Consider the following 25,147-nt stretch of genomic DNA (forward strand, 5'->3'; position numbering starts at 1 on the left):
GTTGTGGTGTTCTTTTGATTCTTTTCAGAATGTCAAAGTTATCCTATTTATAGAGTGTTTAATAATGAAATACCCCTTCAATCATCAGTGTATGTAGGTGAGCGGTGGGCAGGGATACAATATGAAATTCATAAGCAACTTTAATCTTCCCACACTGGAGAAAACAAACAGATGACTGATGTCTCAAAGAAATGAAAAATGTTTGATTCATTAAGTCGAATTGTTGCAGTGTTTACAACTATTTCTACTCGGTAAGTTTTGCTTTCATCACAAATGCATTTACATCTACATCTGTACACTACTCACATTGGGGCAGGCGTCCTCTCCCCGCTGTCCAACCAGGATGTGAAGCTCCTCGCCCTGCTTCAGCAGAAAGTCTCCCGTGATGTGGACGCCGTGCGATCCTTTAATGGCCATCACGCTTCGACCGCCGGCTGCACCGTAAGCTGTGATCCTGGGGTTTGACATGCACACACACGCACACAGGGAAATGTGTCGAGACAGCAAAACAAAAGAGAAATAGAAGAAATTAATTAGCAGGGTAATTATCCTAATGATCCAGGAAGAGAAGGCTGCTTCATTGTTTTCACTGTTTGTCAGTTTTCACCCAACAATGACACATTTATTATATATCCTGAGCTATACAGTAGGCGTTTATCTGGAATAACCTGAGGCTGATAAACAGTCCTTATCTATTCCTGCAGCGATTTCATGAAGTGTACGGTATTAAATAGCGGCCTAAATACATTTTGAAAACACTAACACACACACACACACACACACACACACTTTTTCACCCGGGGTGATTCAATAAAAATATTTGACCTGGCATGGCATGCTATTCTGAATCGCACACTTATACAAAGTTGTGCATAGACTACAATGCAGGGGGGACACACAAATACAGACACACACACACACATAGAAAAACACAAACACCTTTGTAGCAGAAGTCACTCATTTTGAATGCTCCAGTTTTCTTGCCAAAATTGAAAAAAAAAACCCAACTTGATTGGTTTTTGGGAGTATTTCGATATTTCTCTTCTCTGGTGGTAGAAAAAGAGAGAGAGGGAGAGAGAGAGAGAGGACGCTGCCCAGTGCTCAGTAGCTAACTCAGCTGTTTGACTAATGACTTTAGGGAGATGCAGAGCGTATATTCATCTCTATGGCCGTCTGTCAGCTTCATTTACAGCCTCTGCCAACTAAACCTCGACCCACGTCAAGATTTCAGTTCTGGAGTTTTTTTGCACACCCAGAAGCTGTTCTTTTTTTTCCCTAAAAAGAACTGCAAGGTGTGTGTTAAGACAGTGCTAGAGCTACTGTTTGGCAGGTATTTTAAGACTCAAGGGTCTTGCCTGAGCTGTGTGCGATTGTGTGCCCTGTTGTTTCATGTAGGTGATGTGTGTAGGTTAGGCAGCTTTTCACAGAGGGTTTTTTTATTTGGACTGTTCAAGTCAAATCCAAGTTAAACGCCTCATGTTGTCATGGATGCCCACAGGAGGAATATTGATCTCTGCTCAAGGTAGAGGATATCACAGTATTAATCCTGGTGCAACACACAGCTTTTGGGTCAAGGTGTTGAGGCTTATTGTTGAGGTATTTTGAAGCCTTCCAAGGCCACCGACATAGACATGCAGGTGGGTGGGTTTTTGGAGCCAGACTTTTGGAGCCAGGTATAGTGTGAATCATGCTATTTAGCTGCCATTACTCCAGCCTCTGCTCCCCTCCTGCAAGAATCTGATAGGGATATTTTCTCCCGTTCACTGGTGGAAGATTGATGTGCCGCTGATGCACAGAAGAGAGGAGGTGGGCGAGTGAGAGGAAGAGTCTACATACTGAAATACGTGAAATACGTAAGATGCACAGAGTGGGCTTGTGCGAAGAAAGTGAGGTTAAGTGTGTACTGTGTGTTGTATGTGTGTTGAGTGCTTATGAGCCTCAGCTTTCCTAATGATTGACCAGGTGACGCACAAGAGACCTTACAAGAAGAGATCAACTTGTTCCAGAGTGGGTGATGTGAAAAATATGTACAAATAATAGCTAGGTCTGATGTTTGTGCGCTCTGAGGCTTTGTACTCTGGCATCAATCCTACCTGTAGGTGCCAGTTTCTGGGACCTGCCATGTTTGAATGCCTTTGAAGGGCCCTCGGGTTCCTACTGTGACGCTGACGTTGGTTTTCCTGTAGGAGTTGAGGCACTGAGTGGGAGTCGGGCCTTCGGGCCCCACAGCCCCACAGGTATTGAAAATCCAATTTTTGGCTGCACACAAAGAAGAAAAAAAGAGAATACATTTAGCATTTCGTATGGAGTTGCAGAAGCACATTTCCCTTCACTGAGTCACTCACGCACTTTTAACACAACTTAAAGATGATAGAGAGGCTGAAATCCAGTGCGCCACAGACTCATTACACCTCTATTTGTCTCACATTCATTCCACTTCAGTGTTACCTACTGCTCCACTTTCACATCAGTAAAAAACCCAGACACACACTCACAGATATGATATGAAACAAATGATTACACATCGGGAAGGCAGACAGGCCTCTAAAAGTGCGATCTCCTCTTACATACGAGAGATGCTGCTATCGCATTCACGAGTGCAGCAGGGGACGTAAGTGACAGGATCACAGGTGACAAACATTTCTCCTCATTTCCCCGTGTAATCCCATGTGTCGCTGCTAATTGGAGTTCTTTTCACTGTAATTAGCACGAGATTAGTCTTGTCAGATGGAGGTGGAAGGACTTAACGCAGCAGTACTAAATCCTGATTTAAAGCTTGTGAAACACAGAGAAGCAAAAGGAAGAACACCAGGGGAGTGAAGCACCTCTTTTTCTGTCTGTCTCTATTGCTCTCTCTCTCTCTCTCTCTGTGCCTGCCCCTGGACACCCTGACACTACTTATTATTCATTTCAGGCCGAGGCTGATTATTGCAAAATGTGACACCCCGCTAAAGTCAAAGTCATTACCGGAATAGAGCATCACACGATGGCTTTCGTAGCCTCGCGAGTTGCCGCTCAGTGTGATTGTAATGCCGTTTGTGATTAAATACGACGTGTAGACACGAGACTAGTTATTTTATGTTTTTTTGTGTGGACGGAACACACAACAGAGAGAAGACACATTTTGGGAGCGGGACTTAAATTCATGATGCTTGCACTTTTTGGGCGTTTCCTGCGACAGCTGTGTAGTGGTGCCTGTTAGGAGTCGAGATCCCCCATATTTTCTGGGATCTCCCGCCAAAAAAATGCACTCTCTGTGACTGACTGAGGGGAAAACACTGCAGCAAGCTGATATTTTTAGAATGTGTGTGTGCCCGAGTGTTTGTGTTTATCCGTGTGCAACAAAATGAGAATACACACCCTTTTTCTTATTAACTGCCTGCAGCTGAGGGATGCTGAGAAAAGGTGCTTTCTACACAGAGAAGAAATAAGGTTTTTTTTTTCACAGGCAGTCATAATTTTAAAGCTACGAAGAAGAAAAAAAAAACATTCATCCTGAGTTTCTAGCGGATTTCTGTCCCTTCCAGTCCCAAATGATGACTAACATCACTGCAGCAACCTGGATGGACTGCAAGTGGAGCGTCGTATTTGTCAGTCTGATTTGTGAGATTGGTTCGGTCCAAAGGTGCCCAAGTAAGCGCTCCGGCATCAGTGCTTCACGCTGAGCTGCACTCCCACTCCTCACAAAAAAACATCTCTTTTGAGTTTGGTAAAGCGTTGCCAGAAGAGACAATTTTAAAGCTTTAAAAAAAAAAAAGAAGGTATAAAAACACGATTTGGAGTTTCAAATGTACAAACAACAACAACAACAAAAAAAACAGTGTTGTGGGGTGACTGAAGTTCTGTCTGGCTTCCATCCAAGCAGAAGTAAATTGATCCCTCAAGTCAGTATTTTCAACACTTAACAAGGTAAAATAAGAGTTAAGACTGCTGGCAATAAATCCATCACTAGAGCAGAAAAGCCCTCAAAGCCAAATGGAGCTTTAGACGTAAATCTTAGTGTACTTAATGTGTCTGTGGTCTCACTATGACTGAAAAGTGCAGCAAAAATTAAAAGTTATTATTACTCTAACATGAAAATCAGTGATGGTGAAACATGCGTAGGAGGAAAAAGGGCAAATAGGAAGATGTATTGTTTGATTTTTGTATTCAGTTATTTAATCTTTAATGTAAAGTAAGCTTGACTTTTTGACATTAACGCCTCTGGTGTTGAAGATATCCATGCCCTCTGCTCTTTTTCCACTCTCCCTCCTCCCTAAGGTGCAGTTGGTTTCACACTTCAACCCGGCTGATCGATTTTGTTGGGTCTATCAATATGAGAGAGTTCTTACGCGCGCACACACACACACTCGAACAAACCACCCAACAGGCGTAATGAGCCATTCTGTGATAGGCACTTGGCAGAACAAACAAAAACAAGATGTGCTCTCGCTGATGATAGTTTTCTCTAATTTGTGGTGTGCACACTTGTCAGCTCCCTTCGACCCCCAACACACACACCACACCACACCACACACACACACACACACACATAATGGTAAGTAACACACATCCCAAGGGAGACTCTGACTCTGCCTGACTATTTATAAGAATCTCTTTTTCTGTGAACTTTGCCACCGGTGCGCCACCATCATCATAACAAACACTGGCCGTCCATCAGAGGAAGTGTCAGCGGCGCACACTGTCACCAGTGAGGAATTGTACCAAACAAGTCCAATAAAGGAGACAAAAGACAGGGAGACAGCTTAGAAAAATGTCTCTGACTGGATTGCAATACTGACAGCCATATTCCAGCAGTCTTTATCTCCTCTGAATATTATTAAAACAAAGCAAGAGTAAACATGTCATTCTTTATGAATGACAAAGACAGTCCTTGGGCTAATCAGTAACAAGTAAACAAGCCATTCAGCACCCAGCTAGGCCTATGAGTAGTTTTTTTTAAATTGCCAGAATGAAGTAATGAGACACATTAATCCTTTCGGTTTTGTAAAAACAGCGATCAGCAGCGTCCGAGGTATTGTATGTTGTGACAAATGGACTAAGCCTCATCACTCGCTACAAGGAGCCATGCTGTGTTAAACTGTTATTTGATTAAGAGGCATAAATTCTCTAATTGTCAGGCTTTTTGGCTTAAGCCATGATTGAACTAGCCAGGCTGTAGACCGGCTCTTTTTTTTTTTTTTTACCCAGTTAGAGACACAACCCAGCCAATCAGTGGGAATTAACACGAGGCACGTCATCTTCTTGTGTCACAGCCAGAATGAACACTAAAACAACTCCTACGTTTCAGGACTGCTCTTCTTTGGGGTTTACAGTGAGGAGAATTCTTTAGTTTGATACTATTTCATGCACAAATGTCAACATGTCTTCAATATGTAACAGAGTGTACTGTTGGAATTACATGGAGTCTCTGTAGAGACAATATGTCAATATGTGGAACGTATGAGTGTTAGTTTCTAAATCCTAACATTCATTTCCATGGGTCCTGCCTCTATAAATGATGTCTCCTGCCTCTACCTATCCACATTTTGTCACTGTACTGCATGGTAAAGGTGAGCAGCACTGTGGTCTTTTCTGTTTGATGTTAGCTTAAACATTTTGTCCAGTATGCCTACATATTTTTGTGTCACCATATTTGTGTAGGGGTTTGAGTTATTTATGGGTCAATGATGGGTTTTGTTGTATCCATGTGGTTTAATCAAATTTAAAAAGGGGTTAAAATGTGAATATAAATGTATGAATAACTTTCACACATTGTTTTTTTGTGAACCCAACATAAACGTTCTGCTTTTAATCCATTTTGAGAGAATATATTAGAGGATTATGGCAAAAATGTTAAAGTGGTGTAACCATAAAAACTTTGTACCAAATAATTAAACATGCTTAAACAGTAAACAGTAAATTCTCAATAAAACACCATATCAACTATTTATCATTCTTTTGTGGTTACACCATTTGACATTTTCAGGAGCATTCAGTCTTACTTTTGGCCAAAAAAATGGTGCAAATCAACAAAAATACAAAATATAAATTTTAACAAACCTGATGCTGCTTTAAAAACTATTTTTAAAGATATTTTTGAATTGTTCATCTTGCCAACCCTTATTTGTCACTGCCCCTTATATCAATTGACAGGAGGATTTTCTTATTTACTTGTGTTGTCAGAATAAACAGAGGTTGCCTTCAAAGGTATCCTGGTCTGAGCCTCTCATCTAAACACAATGCACACAACGTCAGACACCACTGGTTACAAATAGATGAGACAAATGTTAAGTTACCAGCTTCTGTTTTAACTGAAAATGTCATTGACACAACAGATACATCAATCACTACTGACTGGTTTGGAGGGCAAAAGTTCCTCCACTCCCTCCCAAACAGAAAACTGAAAGGCAGTCAAGTCTGATTATCAGAATGTGATTGAGCCACATGTCTCCTGGAACAATTCTATTTCATAAAAGTCTCAGTCAAATTGAAAAGACAAGTAAACACACCACAAACATACTGTAGGTGAACAGAAACCCCTCAACATAAACTACTGGCTGCTTCCCTCTGTTAGCATGTATCCTACTTATCTGCTGACAGCTGTCCTCCTTGGGCCCGCCATTAGAAAGATGGATCAAGGCTGGCACGCCGTGAATGGATCTGAATGCTAAGTACGAAGCTTATGGAGCACCCGAGTCCAATTAATTACAAAAGCCTGTTTTGCGTGGCACTGCTCGTTATCTGTCTCATATCTGTCTTGGTGACTAATGTTTCCCCCCCCTCCAAAACCCAGAGTAACAACAACCACCAGCTAACTGATTGCCGCAGGCCAGTGTTTATGTACGAGTAAACAATGAAGCACAGACTCGCATCTCGCCTGCGTGGCTAATTAGCGAGCGCATAATGACCAAAACTCCTCTTTGCGTGGAGCGTTCAGGGACCGACATCTGCCGTCAGTTACTTTCAAGAGCCAATCGGATTGCTTCAATTGCTGTCCCCGTCTGTCTTTGATTCGATGCCAGTTTGCATCTGCTCCACGGAAGTAACTTGGGGTTTTTTTCTTCTTGTTGTTGTCTGTTTTTGTATGAGCAGAAATGGAACACCTTGATATGAAAATGTGCTGTCTGTTCAAAGAAGCTAATGCTTGTACATCCTGCCTCACTTTAGCAGATAAGGTGTAAATATGATGATATTTTGTTACAGTGTGACTCTGTATTGTGTATAGTTGTTTTATCATCTGAAAAGAACCTGTAAACACTAATCTTACACACACACTGAAAACACACATACACACACAGGTACACACCCGCTCATACAGAGTACGGCCACAGAAAAATAAGCTCAAAGCGGAGCTCATTTTGAGTTTAGCGACGCTTTTCCTTTCCCATCAGGAGAGGTAATCACGGAAAGAAAGAGGAGGGAGCTCATCGAGGTCGACTTTTTCACACTCGCGGAAAAGAAAGTGATGAGTTAGCAGTGAGACACGGATGCCACACAGTAGGGCGGTGGCATGAAGTGAAAGTGTTTGCTGCTAGAATAGTGGTGGATCAATGGAGACGGGGGGAGAAAGAAAAGAATGAAGGTGAATTCAGGGTGAAGTGGGACAAGAGACTAGAGATCAGAGGGAGAACACTGACAGAAAGACATGGGTGTTGGGGTGAGGGTAAGAGGGCAGTCACGTGAACTAACAGACAGTCAGTAAGAGGCTTCTTAAATGGCCGAGATGGGAAACAAATGGAAACAAAAAAGGAAAAACAAAACGTGCCTGAACAGATATGGCGTTGATGTGAAGGGAAAAGATGAAGGAGAAAGCGAGAGGAGACAAGAGACACAAGAGGCGTTCACCGGGGTTAATCATTGAGCGTGTCGGGGGAAGAGGAGAGCCTTGTTGGAGTGACAGGTCTGCTGAGCTAAAACCCTCATCAGGCTTGCCATCCTGCCCTGCACACGTCAAAGAATCAGCTCCGGAAAGGGAGAAGAGAGACGCCCGGAGAATGTTAACCGCTCAAGGCTGTCTTTGAAATGGCCAGCGTAGAACCCCGAGTTCAACATCTTTCCCCCCCTGAAGTTAATATCTATGATAATCACAAGGGCGAGAGCGGTGTGATCTCCAAGTCCCATCTTTTCTTCTTCTTTTTTCTCATGGGCCTATCAAGGAAACGCCAAGGAAGGACAGTGCTCACCTGGTGACCCCATGTGAAGCGTTTAACTCCTACCCCTCCCATTCGAGGAATGACTATATACTGATTATACTATAGGCTTGTAAAAGCAAGTCCTATGAGCTCAATCTAAATTCCAGGTTTCCTACTAGGATTAAACAATTTCTTGACGGACCTCTTGTTTTGCTGGCTGACCCATGCCTGTAGCTCCACTTCACTCTATAATCCTGCAACTTTATCAAATTATGTTAACTGGCCGAACATTAACGTCTGATCTTCTACTGTCCCTGTTCGACCCTGCAGCCACAAAAATGAAATAACAGACTGCTCTTTGTTTGAGAGTGAAGACTGACCCATATCAGACATCCAATCAGACAACTAGTTGCACAGGAAGAACGTTAAATTAGCAAATTGGGGCCTTGAAGCACTAAGTGAACAGAGGTCCATTGGGCTGCTGCTGTGTGTCATTGATTGACCATCAACCTACTTTCTGTGGCCTGTCAAACACAGTTGGCTCTAGTTAGCACTTATTAGTGGCTGTTTAGCAGCTTGGATTAAATACTGGATGTTGAATTGTCAGCCCAGGCAGGAAGTGAGAGAGAGAGAGCCGTCTGATTGGCTGTTGAGGTTTAATCAATCATTGATTTCACCCATTTAGTGCAATTTCTCTTCATTTTTCTCCATCTGCTGACTCTATAATGATAAATATGCTGCAATATTAAGCAACACTTCATTCCTCTCAGCTGTAGCTTTTTATTAGACCTATTTTCAAATAGTTTTCAACCTATAATAAAATGAGATGTGTTTGAATTAAATGTTGCAATGCAAAGCAGTTGACCTGTTGGTAAGTGTGTGTCAGAGCCTGTTGTGTATTAGCGTGATTCATCTAACTGGTTTAAAATGGAAGGTGAGCCTCTATACCCTACAAAATTGATTTTGCTGGGCTTTAACAGCATATGAATGCCATGAAAGCCTTTTACGCTGCCTGGGAGAGAAAACAAGGTAGGATATGGATGAATGCAATTACGATTCTGGAGTGTGCGGAAACTGTCCAGTCCAATCATCTGTTTGGACGGCACTCAAAGTCTCAGAGAAACAAACCACACATTCATTCAACCTTTATATAAGAAGTGTCTCATTACATGATTGGTGTTGAATTATTTCTAGAAAAAGGGATTGTCGATTTGAAGGACGGTGGCAGGTGACATCTTTCACCAAGCAGTCCGGTGTTCCTCAAGCACTTCACAGCCACTCGCAGAAGAAATGTGTTCCAGAGCACGTTTGATATGAAAGTAAGTCTAACTTATGACTTTAAATATAGAAATTGAATCTCCTGCTTGTCTTTACCCTTTTGAAGAAAAGTGAAAGAGTGCGAGGTGGAAAATGTCAAGTCTGTGTAACCAGCTCCATTGACATTCTCAGGAGACAAATTGGAGGATTTTACACTTCAAAACTGCCCGTCCTGCTCCATTTAATGCCAAAGGAGATCTCTGCAGCACTTACTCAGATGTGGAGGTGTTGCAGGCCAGTAGGGGGCACACTTACTTTGTTGCAGCTCCATCCATCATGGCCATGCTCAGCACATGTAGAGCAATTGTGAATCATTAATGCATGCATATGTGTGTGTGAGCTGGATGTGTGAGAGAAGGGGAGAATAGGAAAGGCAGAGAGACACAGAAGGAGAATTGGACGAATATCATTGTGGAGAATATTCTCCTTCAGGGAGGAAGGGAAGCACACGTCACACACTTTCACTTTAAAGATGTTATCAAGCTCACACTTACAGTAATCTGTGTAGGGGAAGATAATCGCAGGGCTCCCGATGGATGGGGGTGTGGTCTTGATCGGTGGTCGAGCTGGCATCCTGGTTGTGCTACTGGCCACTGGTGGAAATTCGCCGTTTGCTGAAAGGGAATATAATACATTTATTTATAGGATTGTGCTTTCTTTTCCCTTTAACAAGCAGAGAGGAAATCCTATTGGTGTTACACTGAAGCTGCTAGACACAGTATCTGCTAGACCCCTCACTGCCACAGAAAATGTGGAACCACCAGCAGGGGTCATTCTTTCATTTGTACCACTGATGGCAATACAGAGGGAGTGAAATGCATGTAACATCCAGCACCCCCCGCCCCCCTACCCCATTTCTATCTGCTCCTACAGTAGATGGGTAAGCACATTCAGTCTGAGTGTTTTGTAGCAATCCATCAAGCCTCCAGCCTCACCACTTTCCCAAGACTGAGATCATAAGCTTGCTGGCACCTTGATCTCACCCCCCTTCAAATTCTCACCCAGAATTATGTTTTCTGGGCAAAAAAGGCTGGCTGATTGGCTATTACAGTTGGCTGGCTGATTGGCTCGATTTTTCCAAATATGGCAGACTAATATTAGCTGCTGTGGTTGGATTCTGACCTGGAAAAACAGTCAGAAACATTCTGTACTTTTCATCGGAGATGGAGAAACAGGAGTTCCGGTGGTTGCCTGGCTGAATCACTGAACAAATGAATCACTTTCTTTGACGAGGTCCATGCAGTGCAATCAGTGGTATACAAGATTGGCCTGAATGGTCGTGAAGAAATCAGCTGACAGATCTGATCAGAGACTGTACAGGCTACAGGAACAATCAATGCGAGCCTGACAGTCGAACATAAACTTTCCCAGTATTTACTCGAGCTAAAAGGGAAATGCTGGAATTACAAAATCACTTTCCGGCAAGAGTCTTACAAAAACCTTTTTGTGACAAAATCATTAGTCGCTGTAGATATTCTACAGCATGTACTGTTTCCTTCAACTTGTTTGACAGGTGTGTACACAAAATTCTTTTTCATTCCTACCTAGAAAAGATTTCACAAAGCAAAATTCAGTTGTTAACGTGCCATTTTATGTTGAAGGTTTCTTGCCAGGATCTAATTTCTTTGCTGTTATATTGTATAGAAAAAAAGACCTCAGTGGCACTGTTGGTGGATAGCTCTTGTTGTATTGGAGTGAGGGCAGGCAACTTATGTACAGCTGAGATTACTTCCACAAGTGTCATTATATAATGCTGCCATTGTGCCACTGTGTGGCACCAAACAAGGGCAAGGTTGCAAATCTTGACCTACAGCTATTCTCTTAGCCCTGACTCTGATTTATAACTTTAACAACTCATAACCAACAAAATTCAGTGTTGGATAAAAGAGATACAGCACATACCACCCAAAGAGGCTGGGCTGCTGAGTCAGCTTTCCAACAAAATAAATCATCACTGTTTAAGCCAGACTGGCACAATGCTTCAGTCTATCAACACCAATGAGGGCTTATAGTCTTTTCATTAAACACTTTCAATGTGCTCACAGTAGATACTTGAGGCATGCAAACAATGCATTGTAAATGATAGTCTGCTTGTGTATGATGTGCATATTAAGCTCTGTTTCTGTTCTGCATATGGAATAGACTGTTGAGAGGACAATTACATGGTTTCGGGGCATATTTGCATTTCATAAGGCAAAGAGAAAGGAGAAGGTTTCCAGTTGTAGACTGGCCCGTCTTTGTGAAGCAGCAGAATAGCATACTGTTGTTGTTTACTCTGCAGCTGCCTGATATTCTCCATGGGTTTGCCCTGGGTGGCGAACAGCAGCAAAAGATGACTTAGAGGCTTCAAGAGAGAGTATTTTCTTCAAATTTGCTTTGCTCTTCCAAGCCATGGAGTACTTCTGAAGTTGGAGTAGAACAACAACCTATTGATGAGCAGGTGCTGTTTCCAAATCTCAAGAAATAGTTGCATGAGCTGAATATCAAGCACATATCCAACTACAAGTTTCCTAATTATGATCGGACAATGAGTTGCCCACATAGTACCATTTGTCTCCTTGGTGAAAACAAATGATGGCTCCCTCCCTCGCCATCACATCATGGGAGTATCTGCGGACTAAAACAAGACTTTCCATCTTTATCTCTATAATCATTTTACCGCACAAACACTCCCTCTCCTCCATCCAGGCTCCCCTGTCACCTCAGGCTGAAGGCTCACCGTTTATGACAATATGGCAGGGGGGCTCCCTCAACAGCTGTTCCATTTGGTCCGAGAAAACCTGCTCACTTTGATTTAGAGCAAACAACTTGACATTAATATAATTTGTGCTTGAGTTGACTCTATACCTACACACACTTCTAATCAGCATTCTTGAATTAGTCTCAAAATGTGCACAGACTGTATAGAGCTGCCCTTGCCACAACTTTTGTTGAAGTAAAGAAAACCTTATAATTTTGGCTTCAAAGCCTAAAAACCTCAGCATTGCTTACCTTAAATCTGTCAGCAAGAAAATCAATAGCTCATTCCCTAGCCATGTAATCCTTGGATAAATATGATCATATAAGACTCCGCTGCTTGGGAGCTTTGATACAGAGAGAGTGTATGTGCAGAATTAATTGCACACATACAACACACAAGTGACTGCAATTTACTCGATTGTGCAGTTGAGTAGAAACACTCCACACAACACTATCTGTCTATAAGTGAGACCCTTATATGCGGTAGGTGTACACAACAAGTTCAGCAACTGTTTATACCTTCAGCAAAATGTCCAATGAGGCTCAGTGTATTGTTATTCTGAGCATGGGGGAACACACTACAGCCGGGCTAGGAAACAGACAGACTGGGGCATTGGTATGCTGCTGCAGCAAGAGGAGGACTCAGCAGGTCCACCACAGAGCAGCATGAACTAGAGGGCAGGGCAACAGCCGGCGTGGCTGTCACTGTTCATTAGCAGGGCGCCGTAAGCTACCTGAAGCCCACCAGAAGCCAGCCACAGGGAGAGGGGGGGGGCACCTCGTTACCACCCAGTTATGAGTAGAAAAATACCTCAAGATTGCAACAACTCTGAGAAATATCCTCACTATACACATTTCATGTTAACAGCCAGACGTTATCCTTAGGGAAATGTGGGATTCAAAAGCTGGACTGCAATACAACATATTTAAAAATGCATGTATGTTTTCTCATATATTCGGATACCTAATTTATTTGGTTTGCATGTGCTGTGTCTATGTATGTATACATCTAAAACAAGAGCACAAAGTAAAGTGCTTTTAATGAATCCTATATGACATAACTGTGAGTACTCTGAGGGACCGTAGAGCATCTGTACTTATTGGTCCATGATGTGGCTCCTTGTTTCTGAACACCCACAGGTGCAGGTGATAATTACTAAATACATACAAACACATTTCAGTAATCCTTGGTAGTATTACACGAGATACTGCATCAGATAACATGTACAAACTTCCTTAAAAGAACATCAGGGCATATTTGGAATTGAAAAAGTGACGGGACCTTCAATGTACATGATTGAAAATATTTATATATGTCTGCTTATAGATGAAATTAAGTCTGAACAGGCAGTTTTGCACACCGCCTTCAGCAAAATCCAATTTTGTTCAATCCAAATATCCATCTTTTTACTCGAAGAGCACTGCATTGACTAACCAGCTAAGTCAAGGACCAGCTAACTGGGGAGGCACATTCCCTGTCTGATGTTTATAAAGGCAGCTGGTGTTAATGCAGCTCTGCGGGTAGATGAAGTGACGGTACGATGCGGGAGAGAGAGAGAGAGAGAGAGGGAGAGAGAGAGAGAGAGGGAGAGAGAGAGACAGAGAGAGAGAGAAAAGGATGAACTTCCTGTTCTCTCTAACCCAATAAACTAATCTAATGATGCCGGTGAAGATGAAATGATAAAACTGACAGCCAGGTTCAACACCTGAAGGGCAACGGATGCATCATCAAGCACACATGCCCGCCAAACTGTACATCAAACTAAAGCTTGAGAGATGCGGAGGAAGAAGAAGAGAAAAAAAAAGAAAAAACACCACGGATGGCTGCTTCTCTGCATAATGTGCTCGCAGTATGTTTGCCCACCAAAACATATTACAGTCCTGTGTCATAACGCTCGGGGATCCATCATGCTAATCACTCTCGGTTGAGGACGTTTTTTTGCTGAGCTTCGACTTCTACCGTCGAGTGGTCTGATGGATAGGCGATAAAATGTGACTGTGTCATGTGTGGGAAAAATAGATACCTGGCCTAGATTAAGAACTCGCCATCTGGAAAGTGAGCAAAGCTGGGGAACAGATGATCCAACAGCTCTGCTGCTCCGGAGGACATAAAACACAAATTGGTGTGCAAATATCTCCTGGAAAATGTCATCTCTTTAAATAAAGAGTCCCTGACCCAATAAGCCAGTGTTGATATGGAGGTGATGGTGACTCTGCTCCAGTCTAGACTAAAAGCAATTTTTCACATCATATTCTGCTGATGAGTCCATGTTATCTGATTACATTTTACAGTTAGGGGCAATTTTGTCGAGATTCTATCGAAGGCTGATTAATACATTTAGCGCTGACGTCATCTAATGGTGGACATAAAACAGATTATGCGTGGCAGTTCTTATTTGATATCTAGTATCTAAACGATGTTCTCCAATAGCTCTGTATCAATCACAGCACTACTGCAGCTGTTTGTAACATTTCTCTTTAATCCACGCGTCTAATTAAAGCAGGAAAAAATCCTACTGTGTCAGACGGTGACACCCATTTTGCCTTCTTCTTGAATCCCCCATTCTTGTCCAGGGTGAAGTCAGTTTAACACTGCTTCATTTTAACACAGGTCTCATTGTGAGAGCTCTATTCAGGTGGAAAGATGCTCAGGCATTACTATTCCTGTCACAGTTCAAACAGGTTTCTCCAGATAGGCAGAGACAGAGGGAGGCACTGAACTCTTAACTTTTATTCTCCAGACACCAGTCGTCTCACTCCTGTTTTTCTTTTTTTACATACAGATAAACCATCTCAATTATAATGCAAAAATATCCGCAAAGGTGACGCGAGACTTGACCTTTATAAGCCCGCAGTACAACATCAACATACAAGCTCTTATCAATCAGAAAGCTAGATTATTTTTCTAGATCTGAACTGTTCTGACCTTTCAGGGCACATTAAATGCTCTGATAAGAATGCAAAATAATATACAGATACATATCATTTATATCATGTTTTTTCCTGTATGTCTTATTAAAGCTGCACCACATTTATTCATTCAAGGACCTGCTGAAGGATTCTGAATATTTGAATAGTTTTTTCTGAGAATTTGCCTCAGAAGTCCTTGATGAATTCTCCAAAGTGTATTAACCTGCCACTCTTTCAAATCTCGCCTCTGTGAAAACATGAACATGGTATTGATTATCAAGCTAATTGCATCGGGGGTCACTTTGACTGTTTAGTTAAGCTTCTCTGAAGTCCATAAAAAGTGATTACGCTTTTTTAGTGCAAACCCTCATTGTGCTTTTCATGGCCAATCAATCAGGCAATCAGTCTAACAATCCCATTAATTCAACCAACGTCTGATGAAAGCACGAGTAAAAAGGAAAGAAGAGAGAGAAAAACTCAACGTTTTTTTAAGAGTACTCACAAGCCAAGAAGCAGTCCATGCTGAAAGAGATGTTGTCGAGAGAGATGGCTGAACCGGGTCCAGGTCCATCTTCTGTGTTGAACTGCAGCCAGAACCTTGCAGGGGGAAAGAGACAGAGCTGTTTTAACTACATCACAACCTGTGAGAGGTTGGACAGCTTCGAACTGAAATGAAGCGAGGAGGAAATTTATCGTGCCGAAATGCCACTGAGGTTTGGCTCTGGAGCGTGTGCGCAGTATGCCTTATGACAGCTCCGTCTATTGTTAAGAATTGTTGGACGTCTCTGTTAAGCCGAGACAAAAGAGGAGCGAGTTTGACTGCTTGAGGGGGATGAAATGGCATTTTCTGGTAGTAACAGTTATGCAAACATGCCTGAAAGATTTGGGTACTGTTGAGATCAATGCATTTCTCACTATAGCTTTTTTATCAGTGTGTCATCATTCTGTTTATCGATTCCTTTGACGGCTCGGAGACAGGAAGTTATTGGGTTTTCTGTGGCTGGGAGGGTAACGCAACCACCAGCATATATGAAGTGGTTCATAGTGGAGCTTTTGCATCTGTCAGTTTTAACCTTTAACATGTCAATTACCTTTCTAACGATTATATTTAGTCTCTTGCCGTCAGCCCCACAGGCCTTCAAATCAACACAGTCTACACATGTATACACTGTTGGTAGCATTGTGACTTTTGTTTGCACTTTAGGCTGTGTTTCTGATTATATTTAAGCTCTACAAAGGTCACCGTGCAAAGACTGGCAGGCTCACCTCGTGGTTACAGACATGACATTCTAATTAAGAGCACAAGCAGCGGCAGACTACATAACCCGGGAATCAGAAATGAATCACTCTCTGGGGGAGCGGGATTATCTGAGCTTGAACGGCAAAGAAACCCCAAATCAGGAAAACAGGGATGAAATGCCTTATCTAGTTTTTTTTTCTTTCCTTGTTTCATTCTATTTTGTTTTTATTTCTCTCTTCTTTGAGGGGAAATCAGGGCCACAGCTAATTGGAAGGCAAGTATAGCAGATAGAGCCTTGTGTATTGATTTCTCCTCCTTATCACAGACAAGTGGAATAAAAAGAAGGGGATATTTTGTACAACTGTACACATGGCAGGTCCATGCTATAAGACTAGTGTCCCGATGGGATTCATTAATTTTGTGGAGTTGAGAGGAAATGTAATGCAGAAAAAACGGCATGTAAATGTAAGAAATCTGCATTTATGAGGGGTGGAAAGACTGAAGGAGAGTTTCTAAAGACTTCCTTTTGCTGTGGGAGCACTTAAGTATTTGTGCTAGTGCGTTTGGGATGTTTGTTGAGATGAGAGTAGCATGACTGATCTGCTCTTGAGCACTTCAAAGTAGAAATACCAGTTTGATGCATTCAGGCACACCAAACAAGCAGCCTTGATATAATCAGAACTTCCTGTTGTGTGGTGAAAGAGGCAAGTGTTTTTGCCGTACCAGTCTGCCAGCCCATAAAGAGGAAGTATGATGAGTTTCCAGCCCCTCTCAGATTTGGGTTCGCTGGATGAGTGCCACAGTGTGCGCTGCTCCTCTGGACCAGTGCTGTTCTCACTGATCAACAGAGACAGCGCCCCCTTCTGTAAGCCTCCGGAACACATCCAGAACCGCATCTGTTGAAATACCATACCAGTAGTTATTTCTAAGTAGAGATTTGGGACACTTGCTGAAACATAATATGGCTCAGTATACAACAGTTGCAACTTTAACCATTCTGCTTTGTTTGAATGGCACCACATTATCACACCTGGCTCCTGGGTCAAAATTGGCCAAGTATTGATTGTTCTTATAAAGCATAAAGTACAAATTATCACTCAACTCAATGAAAGTAGTAATTATCATACATGCAAAGAATGTAGCACGGAGCCATCCATATAATTCTGAGGCAGTTAGATTAAACAAATCAATATTTCTGAGATAAAAACCTTTTTTTTTTTGTTTTACAACAGGAGGGTTAACTTGCTTTGAATATTTGTTGATTGAACTCCTACACACTGAGCTCAATCAGTAACGACCAACTGTTCAATCCTAATTATTCCGAGATGAACACAATTCAACAAGGATCAGAATTTGAGTTATTTTGCTATCTGCCCTGCTCCTGCAAGCTTCAGCACAATTAAATCATCATTTTCATATTTCCAGGAGGGATATGATGGATTTAAACCACTAAATTGCTCTAAACTAAGCAACACACCGGCTGTAGCGGCAATTAAACAGCAAACAGGAAGCAGATCTGAATCTAAAGCTTGAAAACAAGTATAGGTTGTGGCCATGTTTCTCTACAGCCTTTTATTAGAACTAAGAACATAATTCTTGCTTCACTATTTAAGTGGAACAAATGCTGGCTTAAGCCTGATGAGAAGTCCATGTGGACACAACACAATCCAGACAGTGCAGCACCTTTATGAGTGCTTGTATTGGGCTTGTGGATAGCAGCTTGTGGTCCTTATCGTCAACAGCGAGACCACATGGTGACCGTTTAGACATCAAGATTATAGGCAGCACACTGGGCAAGACATGAAAGTGAACATGGTCTGGAGCCAATACCCAAGACTAATATCCTCAACGTAGTTGTCCAAGAGCTGACAGGCTGGATTGAGCAGCACCGGTTCAGTGTAGAGAGAAGGATTTAGTGTGTTAATCTGGAATCATGGCTTAATCTTTGGCTGTGTGCCAGGAAGCTGTGAGGCAAAGTCTGCGATGGCGCACCGCTGCCGTCCCCAAATATCACACACCTCTTATCCACGCCTCAGATACAGCACACTCTCTGCCCTCCTCATGCAAAGTCCCTTCGCAGAGACTAATTTGATTTCCCTTCCGTCTCTCTTATTATCGTCCAGTTTTCTGACCTTTTAACCTCCGACCCTCAACTCTATCCCAGCTGGTCTCACCTCCAGTCCCTCCCTGCCTCCACTTTAAATGTGACAGGAACACATGCAATAGGCCATAAGGTTGCAGTGCTCGCCAAAATTAAAATAACTCTCTCTCAATGCTAGATGCAACATCATCAATCAAGACTTGAAGTACACAACCTCTTCACCTGGAGACCTGCTCTGTGATCATCACCATCTGAATAATGAATGACTCCTAACATTTACAACTGGGTCAGCAGATACAGCCAGTGATTGACGAGGTCAACCTCAATGTGTGATAGGATCTCTTGAGATTTTTGAGCTGTTCCAGGAAGTTATTAACATGCCAAATTATTTAAAGCTTTCCAGTTTGACAGCAATAACAAAATGGTGACATTTGGCAGATGTTTGCAAGTTGAAAATTCTAACTTCACTTTAATTTTTCTTTATCTATGTAGGCTTTCAAATGGAAATCTATGTGTTTATCACCATATAAACCTGAATGTCAGCACAGTGTACCTTCATTTTTAAATGTAATGGAGGAATCATAGTTATAAACATTAGAGTCTATGCATATTATGTGTGAACAATGGCACACATATTAAAGATTATATTTATGCTAGGAGTAAAAGCCACTCTGTACTTGTGCTCACCATGCATGGAGAGTTTCTTAAAGGTGGAGGGAAGAGAGGGCTCCTCAGTGACGCTGAGCCACGCTGACTTTTGGACTGACCTCCCTCCACACTGAACGTAGTCCCTTTAATACAAAAACACATTAAACAGATTCAATAAATAGAAGAATAAACAGAAATGTGACACTGACTGTGACATGTGGAACTGGATATTAAAAAAAGTCTCATTTTGGAGATATTACGAGGTTTTGAAATGTAATAATGAGCCGTATTACATCACTTCTCATTTTTTCTCTGCTTTGATGCATAACTTAACCAATAAAACTAATGAATTCTGGAGAATTCTCAAACAAGGTGCAGTTGAACAGAATCACAGCATAAAAAAAAAAAAAAATACAGCTTTTTTTTTCATCGCTAAATCTGGCGTAAAATTACAATGCTCCATTTATAGTTTCCCCAGTGTGCCCCTGAGACTTCTGTAAATAGTCGAGAACAAAAACAAGCCTGAGCAAACCAAGTCTTAAAAAACCTCATCCAGAGACACACTGAAGTCACTGCGCTGACGATGAACTGTAGATGTACGACTCAGACTCTACACGCCGGAGCTTTTTATGCCCGTCGGGATTGCAGCGCAGTGAGCTCTGAACAAGAAAACATGCCTCCGTGTCTGACAAATCAGAGTTTTTTTTTTTTTGCTTATATTTCCACATTATTCACAAACTGTTAGACTCAAATGCTTCAAGATCATCGATTTAACTCTTGCTTTACACTAACATTTCCCCCCTTTGAAGTCCATTTTTTAATGAGCTATTAACATTATACACACTTAAGAGCGCCTGGCAAATAGAGCATTTGATCGTTTCAGAAGAATGTTTTTTTTTTTTTTTGATGATACGGGGGGAGGTGTGCGTGAGCCACCTGATGATGGGCAGCTCTGCCTGGTAGCCTTGGCTGGGGACTGGAGTCTTCTCCAGGAGAGGCCGCGGCCCGTTAATGACTGCCAACTGCAGTCGCCGTCTTCAAAAGAGCAGTAGCTGCCATTGAGAAAGCGCCCTGGAGAGAGACAGGAGAGGGAATATATCAAGGGGGTGGAGAGGAGAAGATGATAAGAATTGAGGGGGTTGGTGGGAGTGGGAAGTGAGAGAGAAAAAGTCGAAGAGGTTGAGAAGAGAGAGAGAGAGATAGACATGTTGGGTGAGGGGGTGGTGGCAGACTAATGGCTCACAGGACTCAATGTGTTGGTGAAAATTAGGGTTGAGGTGTGGTGGGTGGGCAAATCGGTGAGGGGGGGGGGGGTTGCTCTCCCAGAGACCTCGTGAAAAGAAGCAGAAAATGGGAAAAAGGTTTGAAGTGTCTAGACGGGCGGGAGATAGGAAAAAGTCGAAGAAAAAGGAAGAGGGTCTGAGGGGAAATGAAAAAGCTGAGGCTGTGACATGATGCGTTTTGGGGGTGGCAATCAACTTGAAATCACTTGACGGAATGGCGCGAGCCTCTGAAGCTTTTCGGCCACTGACTACTAGTTAAAAAAAAAAAAGAGTGTACATGAGAAAGACAGTGAAATTGTTTTACTGGATAGTGGAGTGAATAAAACTCATCCTTGTGGAACCACAAATAGAAGAAAAAGAAGTACATGTGTGTGCGTTCTGATTTCTACACTGAAAAAAAGTGCAAGCAAGGTTTTATCTTTCATCTTATGTTTGGTCAAAAACTGAATGACAAAAACATCAAATACATTTTTTGATTGATTTCAGGACTATTTTCCAGTCCATTGTCACTTACAGATAACAGAGTTGTGTGTGTATATATGGTTAGTGGTTACTGTATGTGTGGAGCTCCGCGTTTCATTCAATTTTTAATGTGACAGAATTTTTCCGAATGCTGATATGACCCTGGAAATACCTGCCATATATAAATAAATGAAATAGCCTGAAGTGTGACACTCATTCATGGCAGTGCTAAAGCTCAATGCTAACACTGATGTTTCTATGAACTTACAATAAATGAGGCAATACTTTTCATTGTCTAACTAGATCGACATATGACTTACATATTGTTCAGTCACTCCTTTTTATGATGAGCTTTGGTGTTGCTGAATGCTTTAAAATCATTCTATACTTTGGTTTGATAGTGTGGTAGTTTTGACACCGATGAGGTTTGAGTTTCAGCTCTGTGTTGGAAGCTTTCACTTTATACAGTTTTCCTTTATGTTCCTTCTACTCAGAGCTGCTGCTAGTATCCATTACTTATAAGAATCCGTAAGTGCCTGCCGTGATAACAGTGTGCTTTTTTGGAAATGGCATCATCCAGATAATGGAGCTGGAACTGGCCTGAGCCGCGATCACAAAGAAGGAATTTTTCAGGAAAAAGAAGAAGAAAACTTCTCCATGACACCTAAAGATCATGAGAAAAAAGTCCTTTTATTTTAAAGAGGTACTAAAAAAAACAAACAAACAGAAGCAATGTTTTTCCTGTCATGTTTTCCTTCAAACAGGCAGAAGTCTCTCTGGGATTCTTTTGGGGTTAATAAGTGAATTTCATGTCCTCGTCTTGTGATATAATGAGTCATTTTCCTCCTTACATAAACCACTTAGTGTCACTTAGATGTTCTTCATGCAAAGCACAGAGATCCAGAGTGGCATCATATGATACGTGGTTGCTCGCAACATGAATGAAGCAGTCTGTGATGATGTCACTTTATGCGACTGATCGCTATCATTCATTACCATCTGCTTCCATCGCTTTGCGACTCCGAAGGAATTCGACATGAAACACGAGAGAGGACGGAGCCGGTGTGAGCTGTCATGGAGCTATTTCATGAAAAGTGACACGTGTGTTATTTAATCTTAATGTCGCGCGGTTAATAATGTCATTCTCGTGATCGCTGTCATGACAAATTGACACAAGGACACGGCCTCCTAAAAAAATACATGTCAGACCTCTTGTTATAAAGTGTCATTACACGGGCAAATGCGCATGTGTGCCGCAATGTGGTGATTACATCTGACAGTATAATAAACTATGATTACACTCTCAAATGCTAAGCGTTGTGATACTGAAATGATTAGTTATTATTGTCCTGCACAGGAAGTGTTCTGGAGTTTGGAGTGACGAGTGATCTCTGGGAGGAGATCACTGTTGATGCTCCCAGCAAAATAAAACCAAATTCTTTTTTTTTTTTTTAAAAAGCAGGGGAATCTTGAAGATTACCACTTTAGATTCCTGCTCACATCCACCTTTGATGTAAGCAGTGTTCCTCTGTAGTTACGTGGGGGGGGGGGGGGGGGCGTGTGGTGTTGGAAAGCAGTGGGGCGTCTGCAGAATTTAGACCGACTAAGATCAACTGCAGGAAGCTGTGACTCTCAAAGAGACAGAGGATGCGTTTTATGCATAATGATGCCGGGGTAGGATGGAGAGGCAGATCCGCAGGGACTGTGTTTTCCTTATGTGTCAGAAATCTTTGTGATTGACACAAGCTAAGTTTGTTTCTCCTGCCTCTCGTTGCTTTTTTTCCTGTTAATGAGCCTTGGCGCAGCTTAAGAAGGATTTAAATAGATCAAATCAGATGACGATAACTCGTGGATAGATCACAGAGAATAGGCTATCAGAGAGGGGAGCGATATGTGATTTTGGTAGCAGGAGGGTAATTGCGGCGAGTCAATGGAGATGGAAGATGAAGCAAATGCTGAGGTGCAGTGGTACGTGTGACAAGGAGGGTATGAGGAAGGACTCCAATGTGACTGTCAGGCTGATGAATGAACTTATGGATTGATGGTATTTGTCCTCAATCAGTGAGGATAAAGGTTATTACTATTTTAAGAAGACAGAAAGACAGACAGAAAGCATTGATTCAACGCAGATGACAGCTGGCCTTCACGCTCGTGTGCATCCTCAGCCCCCCTAATGAGGTCACACAGTGGGAAAAGGGTGGAAAAAGAGGCCTCATATCTTAAACTTTCAAGCAGCTCCCTGCAATGCCCATTAGTCTGCGTCAGATATCCCCTGTTCTGTTTGTTGCTGATGTAAACACAAATATACTAACCTTACACTGGCCTCCGCAACACATGCAGCATCTGTATGACTGCCACACTTTAAATTAAGTCATTCTTTGCTGTAGATTGGCTGCTGAACGACGTTTAAAAAGCTGGGATCCGCGCTTTACCGATGATCATTTAAGCTCTAATTTCCAATTCTTATGCTTATACAATCAAAACGTTACACGCATTACATTCAAATGGAGATTATACCCTTGGGTTCGCCTCTCAGGCCAATTAGCGCTGATAAGCCTTCCTAGCAGTAGAAAGACGACGCGCGCCTCGGCTGGATTTTCACCCTCTCTTATCTCTCAGCTCCCGTAGTTAGCAAACCTATAAGCGCGAGGGAGTAGCCATCATTTTAATAAGCACCGCATGGGAGGATGACCTAAACTGTGGGCAGGAGCAAATTAACTCTGGTCAGTTTAATATGAGTGGAGAAAAGGAAAAAAGCAACACTGAAATCCAGGTACAACATCCAAAAACATGGTAGGGGTGGATGAGACTTTTGAACTGTGCATCTGTAAATTGGGAAGACAGTGTATGCATGTAAGTAGGAAAAAAAACCACACACACACACACACACACACACACACACACACACACAGCAAGGCCCGAGGGACTTCACTTGTGAATAAGATGTCAGCATACTTGGCTATAGTTCCTCCTAGGCTCCGAGAAAAGCAGAAAACAAATGTGCAAAGAGATAGAAATAACAACCATGGAATATGTCAAGGATGAGAAATGCTAGCCAAGCATGCTTTTTTTTTTCTTTTTTCCTGGCTTTACCCCCACCTCACCCGTCCCCCCCACCCTTCGCATCTCTGTCAGGGAAGCTCACGCCGACGCTCAGTTGTTGCTCCGTTGGGCAGGATGCAACAGCTTTATTAAAGACGGCTCAGTGCGGATGACCAACTCCTTCACAAATGGGCTGTTCTGATCTGAGAGATAAAGGGAGGACGGTGGAGGACACGTGACGTGTGTGCCCGCCGTGTCCCCGCCGTGTCCCCGCCGTGTCCCCGCGTCACTGTGTACTCACGGCATAGGTCGCCTTCGTCATCGCCGAGCGGACAGTCTGTTCTGAAGTCGCACAGCTTGTCCAGTGGGATCCCGGGTCCCTGGTGGCAGTGGTACTGACCCTCAAGTGTGATATTGGGGCCCTGTGAGGATGCTGAGGAGAGAAAGAAAGAAAGAAGAAGAGGAGAAAAAAAAACACAGTCATTGTTAGTCGTTGAAAAACTAAAAAGCTGCCAGAGTAAAATGAGAAAATGTAATGTAGCAAAACCGAGGGAAAGAAAGAGGAAAAATAGCTCTCGGTTATGTTGGAAGTTTACTTATTGAGCTTTGCTGAAAGATTTATATGTTGGACACTGAAACAGAAATCAGTGGCTCTCTGAAAAAACTTAGCTTACAAACAGGAGAAAATATAGTTAGGACAAAAAAACCACATCAGTCAGTGACGAAAGCGAACGTAAGCCCAGCCTGTTAAGCCTGCATGACATCAACAGCGCCTGGAACAGCATGAATAACTTGGCCGAGGCGGCGTAAACATCTGGCTTTGAATACAGTACGAATCCATCAGACGAGTGTACAAGAAGCAAAAACAATGACCTAGATACTGCAGCAGGTAGCGCGCACACAGAAAGACACACACACACACACACACAGACAGACACCAATTTCTATCACCAGTCTCAACAACTCAATTGTAACCCGGGACATTTGCATATCTATGCAAATCAGAGAGGTGATATCTCGGTTGTGGAAACTGACTGCTCACCTCCACCTTAATCATCAGAAGCTGATCACAGTAAAGAGAACAAAACAAAACAAAAAAAATGGCCCACTGATGGAGATCTTGTTAACCCCCTCCTCTTCTCTCATAAGGAACAAACGAGATGTGATTTTTATCATGAGTGACTGGCTCCGCTTACTGTAGCTTCGCCCTTGATCTGTATTATGCAGATTTGTTCTCCATTCAGACGAACTTGGGAGTCGGAAGTCTGATAACGTTGGAATTCGTGACAGG

The 25,147-nt window shown here is 42.4% G+C and overlaps 1 protein-coding gene across 1 annotated transcript in view; it reads right to left on the bottom strand.

The window, feature by feature from the left end:
- The window catches only part of alk (ALK receptor tyrosine kinase), a 354,006-nt gene that overhangs the window by 28,080 nt on the left and 300,779 nt on the right, over positions 1-25,147 (bottom strand). Inside the window, exons 6-13 of the mRNA XM_053336367.1 lie at positions 24,158-24,289; positions 20,006-20,140; positions 19,109-19,212; positions 17,044-17,216; positions 15,583-15,677; positions 9,926-10,045; positions 2,094-2,259; positions 307-454 (exon numbers count right to left, since the gene is read on the bottom strand). Of these exons, the coding sequence (XP_053192342.1) occupies positions 307-454; positions 2,094-2,259; positions 9,926-10,045; positions 15,583-15,677; positions 17,044-17,216; positions 19,109-19,212; positions 20,006-20,140; positions 24,158-24,289 (1,073 nt within the window). The remainder of the gene's footprint in view (positions 1-306; positions 455-2,093; positions 2,260-9,925; positions 10,046-15,582; positions 15,678-17,043; positions 17,217-19,108; positions 19,213-20,005; positions 20,141-24,157; positions 24,290-25,147) is intronic.

The sequence above is a fragment of the Scomber japonicus genome, chromosome 16 (assembly GCF_027409825.1).
Source record: "Scomber japonicus isolate fScoJap1 chromosome 16, fScoJap1.pri, whole genome shotgun sequence".
Taxonomy (NCBI): Eukaryota; Metazoa; Chordata; class Actinopteri; order Scombriformes; family Scombridae; genus Scomber; species Scomber japonicus.